The sequence below is a fragment of the Larus michahellis genome, chromosome 24, assembly GCF_964199755.1.
Source record: "Larus michahellis chromosome 24, bLarMic1.1, whole genome shotgun sequence".
NCBI classification, from domain to species: domain Eukaryota; kingdom Metazoa; phylum Chordata; class Aves; order Charadriiformes; family Laridae; genus Larus; species Larus michahellis.
In genome coordinates, this window is record NC_133919.1 from 1,940,642 (window position 1) to 1,951,988 (window position 11,347).

The 11,347-nt window shown below is 45.2% G+C and overlaps 1 protein-coding gene across 1 annotated transcript; it reads left to right on the top strand.

Annotated features, from left to right (window-relative positions):
- Positions 1–4,284: 4,284 nt before the first annotated feature.
- Positions 4,285–5,301, top strand: LOC141734738 (uncharacterized). Its single transcript, XM_074566850.1, has one exon. It carries the CDS (start codon positions 4,285–4,287, stop codon positions 5,299–5,301), a length of 1,017 nt encoding a protein of 338 aa, XP_074422951.1.
- Positions 5,302–11,347: the final 6,046 nt, after the last annotated feature.

Here is an 11,347-nt window from a genome sequence, read left to right on the forward strand (position 1 = left end):
AGAGCATTTTCTGTCTAGGAAGAAAGATGGGCTCAGGTCAGTATTTTTCTCATTTGTGGTGTTCTGTGCCCTGGAATTAGTGGTGCAACTTCAGTATCAACTGGGAGCTGAGCCGGGCTCTGCCAGGTGAGAGCTGAGGAGCTGCTGAGCTACACGTTCACTCTAAAGCAACCTCACTCAATGCACGTTTCTCCCATAGTTTCCCAAATGTTTCAGTAGGGCAGGTTTCACTGCATATGGCATTTGCCTCTAAAAATAGTCTTTGTGCAATTCGCAGGGAAGGGGAAAGCAATTACACGTCTACTATGGGAAAAACATTCACTCCCTTTACACAGGTTGACTTCAGAGCCTCTTCGATGATAATTACCACCATTTTTTCTGCTGAGGTTGCTGACATGGAGGTGAAGTGACCTCCCCAAGCCTCTCCAGACCTGGACCCAAACCAGTGTTTAAGGGCAGGATGGCCCCACCTTCTGATCTCCAGACAGGGTTCAAGTCGTCTCCCTTCCAGCTATGGAAAGTGATTTTCTTTAATCACTCAATGTTGCAAGTTGAGGCTGGAAATTCAACACCTAAATATTCCAGAAACCTCACTGCTTGCTTAAATAAAAGCAATGTCTCAACATAGAGCCATGGCTGTACAGCCTTTGCCTTGGCACTGCTCCACAAGTGCTGTGTGCCCTGTTGCTCTCAGGTGCTCTAATTGATGGGCATAACGAAGGTTACTGAAGTTCTGACCTGAAGGTGCATATTCACTTGTGAATATTGCACAAATATTCAAATGCAATGTTTAATCTAATGAAATGCACTGTCTCCTCCTGAACCCAGCTGCTCTGCCCAATTCAGACTGACAAGTGCAATGATAAAAAACATGGGTTTTTATGAGCCTGAGCTTATTCCCTCTATCTTCCTGCGTTGAAGGGCTTTATTCCAAGAGCATATCTCAGCAGAAGGGCTATTCTGATAACCGCAAATCATGATGCTACCTAGAAAGCAGACGGGCAGGTTCTCTGCTGCTGGAAAGTGTCCTAATTCCTGCCTTCAGCAGAGCTGCGACTGCAATTTGTACCAGCAGAGCAGCAGAGTCAGGGTTGGCTCTTGGGCTGGGGTATTCCCCTCACTAGCGATGGCTGGTGACTAAAACTAAGCGTCTTCCAGAGCCAGGCGGGGCCCCACCTGCTGTGAGGTAAGAAAGGAAGTTGCACAGATGAAGTCAGGCTAGAGGAGGTGAAGATGTGGCTAAAATTCAGGTGTTCTGTCCTTCAGTTGCCAAATGATTATTAACAGAGGAAGTTACACCACAGCTAGAAACAGCTTCTGACATTCGCAGCCCAGGAATCCCAAGCAGGGACGGGTACCAGCTCAGCCTGTTGCAAAGATTGCATCTGGAGTGTGTGCTCTGATAAGAGCTCTGGTAAAACGGACAAAGATAGTCCCAAGACAACCAAATGTGATGAAATTCACCTCTGTGTGGGATGCGTCGTCTCCGCTTCTGAAAATAATCCTACCATCAGAAATGAGGATTGTGTGACCTGTATCCTGATAGCTCCCTGAGATTTTGGGGATAATAATCAGTGAGCTATTTTCACTCAATAAACTTTTTTACATGGAATAATGCTTACATGCATTATATACACTTACATGAAACTGCGTATGCTACAAGCTCCCTTTTTTTCACATGTAGATTGAAACATCTTTTCAAATGCCATTCTGGCATCTAAATGAGACCAGCATCCCAATCCCATTTAGTTGTGATAAATCTTATACTTTATTAAAAAATCCCTTTACTTTTTACATGATACATGGAGATAAACTCAGCTCCCTCTTCTGTCACATTTAGATAAGTGGGAGCTGCATCCTCTGCAGCAAGGAAAATAACACGCTTTCAAAATTATCTGTTCTGAAATGAAAGAAGAACGAAATCTATGAAGATCTTCATGGGCAAAAAAATAAACCCCTCCATCATGAGTTTAGAGAATCACAAGAAAGTCACTTTAGAGAAAGCATTGATGAAAACCAGGTGACAGAAGCACAGATTATCCCCTCCCACCCCATTTCAAGCTACAAATACATCCTAAGAAGGGGGGCATTAGCTAACACGAAATGGCTCATGCATGGGTTGAAGTGGAACCACACTGGTTGACACCACACCAAGATCCCTGGTGTCAGCAGGGTCGCAGTGAATTAATTAACCTGAGGTTATGACCTTTATTCACACAGAAAGTCAGGGGATTAAAAAGCATTCTGCACCAAAAGACTCTCTTCACAATGCCTACGTGTGAAACAAGTCTGTGGAGGAAATGCACAACGGCAGTTGTGAAAGAATGAGCTCATTACCTAGGAGGACTCATTCCCAGAAGGCAGGGCTTTGAAACCATATAAAAGTTCTCAAATCTCCCTGCTCCACCATCCACTTGACTTCGTGCTTCTCCCTGTTGACTGGTTGGGTAAGTTGGAGAACACCGATACTTTTTTGTCATGTCTATAATTTTACTGCTTGGCTTAATGTAGGCAAACTCTTTAAAGAAGTGTTTTATTTGATACCTTTGAATATGCAAAAGATTCCTGTAAAGAAGAGAAATTGTGGGCAGTGGGGTAGGACAACTAGTCTCGGAATGACTCTGCAAGGCAAATTCAGGTTGTGTGTAAATCTGCAGATAGTTAAGTGCTAAATTAGATCCTTTCTGAAGAAGAGATTAGATAAAATTGTGTTGGTTTAAGTATAACTGATTCTGCCTTCAGGGAAGAAGGTGGTCTAAATGGCCTCCTAAAGCTCCTTCCAAAACTATTTTCTATAATTATGCTTTTTATAACAAGAGTATTTTTAAAACTTCAATTTCATTGGAGAATTATTCTGTAAAAGATTTGGGAGTACAACGGGCTGGAAGGAGCAGAAGGGTGAAAGTATTCCTAGTGTGTTGTATCATTCATGATAACCATGTCAAGAGCAATATATTAATTTGGCTTAAGATCTTATCAGATCCTTATAAAGAGAATAGCAAGAGACAAGTGATATTGATCTGGAGGATCTTGGAGGATGTGGAAGAGCAGAATGAATTTGCTTTGAAGACGTGCTGGGAGGGGGAGGCAACATGGGGAAGGGAGAACGGCACTTGCACCCTCTCACAAGATCTGTGTTGATGCTAGTCCTGCATTGAGGGGACTTAAAAATGCCTCTTCCAACCAACCCTTCTGTGATCCTAACCTTTTATTTGTCCTTTAGATTGTCCTTAGAGAAAACAGCGATGCAGGATTTACCAAAGGCACGGCACCAGTCCAGCTGAGTCTGGTGCCTGCCTCAGAGAGGGAGTTTCATAAAGTGTTAGGAAAACTCATTTGGCCTCTTGCACATGGCCTGTTACCTTGGGAGAAGGAATCCCTCCTGATTATTCTGATTCATGCAAGCTACAGGTATTATTAGTGGCCGTGATAATCCAGAAACACAGGGACAAATTACCACTGCTAATTCTTTCCATGAGAGCTGGAAGGACTGTGCCACGGGTAACCTCAGTCCATTACATCATCAATGAAGTCAAAGTGAAACTGGAGCAAGAGGAGGAGTCTGCCAATTGTCACTGTAAAGACTCTCAATGATACAGAAAGATATCAGTTCACTAGTGAGGTCCACCTTGAGGCCTCAATGCCTCAGGTTTCTAATTCCAAGTAAAATCTGGAAACCATTTCAAAATGGGCAAAATCAAATTAAGTATTTCAGTTTTGTCGATGTATAATATCCTGTTGGGCCCGGATCTGTATCTTTCTACTTTTTGATACACCAAACGTTTTTAAACGTTTGTCTTCAGCATTCATTAGTTTTTTGGTGGGTTTTTTTGACTTTCTGAAACCGTTATCAAACCAGCAGATCTGTTATTTGCCAGCTCCTCTCATCAATTCCCCAGCACAGAAATGAAAGGGAGTTAACACATTGGGAAGAGCTAAGCAACAAAAGTAAGAGCTCTGAAGTGTAAATCAGCTCCAATTTCAAAGGGCTGGCTCTACCTCAGTCAGACCTGACAGGGCTGTCCCGCATTGCAGAACAGAAAGGAGGAACAAGATAAGACAGAGTCAGAGCAGGAGCTGAAAGGCAGGATGAAAAAGAAAGAGCAAATCACAATTCTTTCTGAGTCAATCTGCCTTGGGAAACCAAGGGCACACTAGGAGAAGTTTACTCTTGCAGTTGATTCTTGTTTCTTATAATGGTTTCACCCTCATCCCAATGCCGTTCATTTAGCAGACACAGTAACACTCTGACATTTCTTTCAGATAATCTTGTTTCCTGCAAAGATGTCTTTGAATCAAATGCAAATCAAGCAGGAAATCACCCTCCCACCTGGCCTAAGCAAAACAATTTCAAAGCAAAGCCAAGAGCCTGTGCAGTACCCTGAGCCGGTCCCATGTCCAGAGCAGCAACCTGAAGTCCAAGTCCCAACACCTTGCCCAGAACAAGTCCCAGTAGTGGTGGTACCAGAAAAAACAGCGACATTGCCAACACCGGTGGTGGAACCAGGCCAGGGAGAAACACCAGTGGTCGTAATACCCCAGTGTCCACCCCAGGAGCAGCAGCAGCAACAGCAATGCAACCTTCCACCAACTCTCCCACCTGTATCGTGCCCTGAACCTGTTCCATGCCCTGAAGAGAAATCAGCGTGCAAAGAGCTCCCTGTGTCAGTCCCTGTTTCCTGCTCTGAACCAACTCCATCTCTGCTGGAGAAGCAGGAGTGCAAGGAGACCCCTGTGCCAGTTTCTGTTACCTGCTCAGAGGCTGCAGAATGTCCCCAAGAGAAGCAGCAATGCAAGGATATCCCTGTGCCCATCCCTGTTCCGTCCCCTGAACCTGCGCCATGTCCCCAGCAGAAGCAGGAGTGCAAGGAGATCCCCGTGCCCACCCCATGCCCTCCAGAGAAGCAGGAGTGCAAGGAGGCCCCTGTGCCAATCCCTGTTCCATGCCCTGAGCCCACACCATGTGCCCAAGAAAAGCAGCAGTGCAAGGAAATCCCTGTGCCGATCCCTGTTCCATCTCCTGACCCTGCGCCATGTCCCCAGGAGAAGCAGGAATACAAGGAGATCCCTGTGCCTGTTCCTGTTCCTGAACCTGTGCCATGCCCCCAGCAGAAGCAGGAGTGCAAGGAGATCCCGGTGCCCACTCCGTGCCCTCCAGAGGAGCAGGAGTGCAAGGAGATCCCCGTGTCAATCCCTGACCCCTGTCCTGAGCCAGGGAAGTGCTCCGTTCCAGAGAAGTGTCCTCCCATTGAGCAGCAGCAGGTGAAGCAGCCCAACCAGTGGCCACCCATGCAGAAGTAACTTGCAGCTGACAAGGGAAGCCCTGAAGAGAGAAGATTGCGAACCCGGATCTCCTTGCCCCACATCTTGCAATCAGAGGTCATTTTCCAACACCCTTTTATTCACTGCAGAATTTCTGTTAGGAAGCACAGCTCCCAGCTCCCCCTGCAGCTAACGCTAGCGTTATCCCATACTAACTGCCATGCGCTAACTGACACGCCGGGACCCTCAATAGACAATAGGGCTTCAAGTGGTGTTGTAGGCATGTGCACCCAGCTTTCCAGTGGCCTGAATTTCTGCCCTCTCCCAATGATCCCGCTGGCTTTTAAAGGTCCAGAGAGAGACCAAAGGACATGATGGCACGCTTGAGTCATAGAATGGTTTAGGTGGGAAGGGACCTTAAAGACCATCTCATTCCACCCCCCTGCCCTGGGCAGGGACACCTCCCACCAGCCCAGGTCACTCCAAGCCCCGTCCAACTTGGCCTTGAACCCCTCCAGGGATGGGGCAGCCACAGCTTCTCTGGGCAACCTGGGCCAGGAACTCACCACCCTCACAGCAAACAATTTCTTCCTCATATCTCATCTCAATCTCCCCTCTTCCAGTTTAAAACCATTCTCCCTCATCCTATCACTACATGCCCTTGTAAAAAGTCCCTCCCCATCTTTCCAGTAGGCCCGCTTTAGGTACTGGAAGGGGCTCTAAGGTCTCCCCAGAGCCTTCCCCTCTCCAGGCTGAACACCCCAACTCCCTCAGCCTGTCCTCACCACAGAGGGGCTCCAGTCAGGGTTTATTAAGCTGAATATTCAAATTTAACCCAAATGCAATTAGGGACTTACAGCTCTTTGTCCAGACCCGCATGCTGCCTCGTGTTTTCATGCCTTCATGCTCAGCTCCCCGCACTCAAATGCATCGCCCACCTTGCACTTAGGGGTTTTGCCTATTAATAATAGGATTTGAGGTTTGTGCAGAACCTGCCGCTAAGGGGTTCTGGTCAATGGCAGCAAGACTTTCTGAGTCATGAATCCATAGTGCTGAATATATTATGCAAATTAAAAAAAATCCATTGGGCTAGAGGAAATAGAAAGATTTTTACAAACGAGCCATCACCACTTAATTATCTGCTTAGTTGAATTGGTAGTAATCAGTGTTTTCCTCAGAGAGCTCACCTTGGATTTTCTAGGATGTGTAAAAGAACAGCTCAAACTGTGATTATGGAAAATATATAGATAATTAAATCTAATCCAGACATGTTTTGAAATAGATTAACCTCAGGCGTGGCTTCCATCTGTTAGACAGGATAAAGGAGGAAGCATACCCAGTGCTGTCTCAATTACACCCTGGAACACGTTTCACCACACAGTGTTGTTGCGTATGTATTTGGTACTTATCTCTAATTATTTTAGGCTGATATTGTATCCAGGATTTATTTCACTGTGAAAATCAACAATAAAAATGACTTTGAATACCAAGTTGTGGAGATTTTTTATAGCATCTGCTTAAAAAGATGAAAAGGAGCCTCAGCTTGTAACAGTCAGGCATTTTTTAACCTCAAAGTTGGGTGAATCAGGAGTCAGAAGTTGGGGTGATCGCAGGGGACCCTGGGTCTGTTGTTAATTTCCAGGTGCTCAGGTTTGGAGAAGCTGCAAGAGTCCTTGCACCGTGTCAGACCACGGGCTGGCCGATGGCACTGAAATACTAATTGCACAAAACACTAATTGCACTGAAACGCTGCTCAGCAAGACACCCCAACCCAGGCACAGCACACAGCTCACACCAAGCTGCCCCCATGGTCAACCTGCCCTAATTTAAACATATTCACAGCCACTCTGTGACCTTCAGCAGAGATAAGCCATGGGCAGGTCTACAAGGCAGGTTGCAAGCACAAGCAAACGAGTTTTTCCCACACTTCAGACGAGCCAGGAGCGATGTAATCTCACTGGTTTGGCCCTGTACCTGTTAGATGGGCATTAGATATATCCAACCACACCATCTGATCACAGAATCGCACTGAGACACACAGCTTCTGGTTTGCAGGGCAAGCTTACGTCTGTCTGGTAGACACTAATACTCTATCACCCGATATTTTCTGTATTTACTGTTTTCCTCCTTTACTCTGCCATACAGCTGGCTGGAGATAAATTAGCTCAGTGTCCTGGTTTGATGTAAAACAGAACCAATTTTCTATTCAGTAACGTCCTGCTGAGAAACCAAAACATTTTGAATCCTCTTTCTGATTCTTTTAAAACCAAAACTATTCATTCTGAGAAAGCAAAAGCTTCCTTCCAGACTTGAAAACTTCCAGAGACTCTTTTCCTCTCAGCAGTTATAGGATAGCTGTTTTGATAGACCCACAAGAATATACTTCAGAATATTATGTCTTAGAGAAAACCAAGTTTCCCCGGTTTGCTCCAGTTGAGGATGAAAACAACTTACAAGATCACCCTGAGATGGGAAGCACATTGATCCTGAGCCAGTTTTGACACCCGAGCAGCAGCTCTGCCCCAGAGGACCCTGAATTTAAAGGGTCTTTCTAGAAATTGCAATCATTTTGTGTCCTGTTTGCTGTAAACATTTCACATTTCTGGTCACTTGGTCATCATATTAATAACTGCAGGTGTCTGGAACTATGTAAAATAAAAGCATGGAAAAATAATTCCTTGGGAAATCTCAATGGCAACCATGAATGGGTCCCTGCGTACATGTGCCTTGTATACAAGTACATGTTTAAAGGCAAGTCTTTGTCTAATAAAAGAAAGCAAAATAGAAGGAATGACACTAGTAAAGTGAAAAAATATCAGGAAGCAAGTAATGAGGTTACTTATAATTTTATTGTAGCATGTCCCAAATTAAAGATCAGAAGAAAATGGCCCCACAATTTTTTTATTTTTATAGCAGAGGATGAATTAATCCACATTAATGAATTGCCTCTCTTTGTAAAGCAATTTCTGCTCACAAACAAAGGAGGCGTGCTGCAAATTTCTAGCTATTCTGGCAGAGCCAGCAGACAGAAGGAGAGGTTGGAAATGAGCATTTGCCTCTTCCATGGCACTTTGTGGCCGTTGCTGTTAGTGCTACTTCTGCTTTGGGCATTGCTGCTGCTGCTGCTGCTGGGGGATGCTCTTCACGGGACACTTGGCTTGCCCTTTGGGGGCCTGGGATTGCTCCACACACTTTGGAGGACACTTTTCCTGGCATTTTGAAGGTATTTGCTGCTGCTGTTTCTGCTGGTGGGAAGACATCTTTGCTAAGCCTGGAAGAAAACCAAGGTGCCATTTCAGTTATTTTAAGCCCTACACATTTCTTCTTTCTGGATATTATAGTTTCACTCAGTTCTTCAGCTTTGACATTAAACCAACAGTGAAGAGCCTTTAAGAGTTAATCCTACCAGCAAAACCACAACAAAGCCCCTTGGAAATCCCTGAGGGTGCTGCTGTTCAGACCAAATTTGTGTTGGTGACTCCAGCTTGCTGTAGCTGCTCCATATTGTGCTTCTGGGCTCTCGTCACTGTTGGCCTCTGTGGAGATCAGCCACTCTCCTGAGGCCTCAGGGCATAACTGTATATAAGCATAAATGAATAGAAGAGGCAAGCACCATCCTAACACAGGTAAATGGCTATAGAAGCAGAAGGAAGAGAAACAACGAGATGAGTTTTCCTTCTTTCCCTCTGCTCACTGTTTTCTGAGTGTTTCAGCTTTAACAAGTGAAGCAAGTTTTGAAGAAAGCAAAGAGAACCTCACAGCAATATTTAAAAGTAGTCAAAGAAGAGCAGAAAGCAAGTGACATTTCAGTATTGCATGTGGTTTTGAAAGAGAAAAATCGCTCGATAAAAATCCCTTCTGGCAACAGCCCCATCTCTGCTTAGCTCGCCAAGAGCCTCAGAGCAGCAGCCATGTCTCTGGCCATTTAACACAGGTGACCCATCCCCCTGCTCAGTGATATGATTTTATACGAAGACGTGAAACTCAGAGCCCTGGAGATGCAGGAGACTGCAGTGATCAGCCCATGGCTGCTCAACAGATGCAAAACAAGCTGCCAGTAGATGCCATCCTTTGGTAGCTGATAATACCCAATGGTTATCCACAAGGATTCTTATCAGTTGGAAAGAAAATTATGAGGGTTGATAAGGGTTTGTGGGTCCAAAGAGTCAGCAAGCCACTGTCTGGAGCCTCAGAAAGTCTCAAAATAACATAATACGGCTTCTACCTGTAGAGAGGTGAAATTGCCGGGGAGCTGAGTTGAAACTGTTATGAGATAAATAAAGAAAAAAAATAATCACCCTGTCTCCCAAGAAGAGAGCACAGAAACCCCCACATACAGAGCTAAGAGTGTCTAGAGAGACTCACCTCTTGTCTCCTGCTGTTGAAGGAAGCGAAGAAGAAGGCACTCAGGTTAAAGTGCCTCCCGAATGGGAGGCTTTTATATGCTTTTAGAAGTCAGCCCTGGGAGCTGATGACAACAGATTAACTTGATGACCAGAATCTTTCACAACCAGAACCTGCTCCACTGACACCTCCGTACACCTGGACTTCAGTCAAGGTCTGTGAGATACCTCCTCTTTCAGGTGCGGGGGATTTGTTGTTTTTTTAATGCAAGGCACACCCAATCTGGTAATAGCTGGCTAATTTATTAATAATTCATCTTGTCCCGACCCTGGGCAAAGATCCCACAACTGAACTCAGGTTTGAGAGACGGCTCAGATCTGCTCTGGAGTGAGAAGATCACGTTTGCGTACAGTTTAGGTGTTTCCTGATAGTTTTGTTTGTGATCACCAGGACAGATCTCCAACTGGTGTAAATCAGAGTGGGGAGGGCAGGTCTGGGTGCTGCATCCCAGCTCCCAGGAAGGGCAGCAGGTCTGTGTTTGGCAGTCTGTGTTTTTGGGTTTTGCTTCTGTCCTTCTCTATTTGCCTTCCTCAAAAGGGAAATGAAGCATTTTATATTGCCAAGAAATTAGAAAGCTTTCCCCTTTATTTTTTCCTGCACTTTCATGTAGTTTTTCACCAAAGCAACTAAAAACTTCTCTTTTACAAACACTGGGTTCAGCTTGCTGAAGTTATGGCAGAATTTCCTTTTTTCCATGGATGAGTCCATGTTTCAGAAAAGTGTCGGTCACCTTGAAATTTTTCCGAGGAAGGAGCAGAGAAAATGTTTCAACTGAAACACTGTCTTTAGCTCTAAAGGAGAAGTAGTTCAGTCCTCCCTTGAGCATTCCTCAATGCTATGCCCTGTGGGGTCATATTCAGCCCTGGGAATTACAGTCCAGTCTCCATTACAGATATGTGATACTGGGAGAGATGATGGACGTGGCTTCCACCGGGCGTAGGAGAGCAAAGGGAGCTAATGGAAAAAAACATCATCCCATATCTTAACATCCCTCACTCCTGCCTGATTTCCCAGGGTCTTCATGGTTGACATAGATCAAAGCTCACTAATTTGTTGTAAATATTCAGGAGAATCTCAGCAATGTGCAGACCTAACCACAGGCACATAGGAGAGCAGTGTGTCAGGGCTTTTGCAACACGTTTTCCTACAGGCACAGGAAGCGTGATGAGCACAAACCAGCAGGTCCCTTCTGCCACTTCCCCCGGGGTTTACAGAGCTGCATGCCCTCATCGATGATTACTGCACCTGGTGCAACACTTGCAGCAGAGAGGGAGAGAAGAAAGGAATTTAAATTACTAACACAGCTGATAGAGCTGGATGAAGATGCTTGGAAATCAGTCATAGGTGCCTAACCTGTGAGAGGGATCTCATTAGTAGCTTCATATGACTTCCTGACGAAGACTTTTTCCATGCCTGGAAGTGGGCGCTGACGCTGTCACAGCAAGAAGTTATTAGCGAGGCAGAATTCATGGCTCAATCCCCAAATGTTTGCATTCAACAGTAGGAATTAGACGTTCCTAGTCTTCACCTCCACTTTCGTGCTGCTGAATATCTGGCCCACCTCCCCCTGTTTTGTCTATCTGAACCGAAAGGTGTGTTCAGGCATAGAATTTGTTTGCCTTACCGAGACATGTTTTACCTATCATTATCCCTGTTTGATGGTGTCACCTTTTGGTGTTGA

Coding starts and splice junctions, on each gene's coding strand:
- LOC141734738 (XM_074566850.1), top strand. CDS start 4,285: ATGTCTTTGAATCAAATGCAAATCAAGCAGGAAATCACCCTCCCACCT.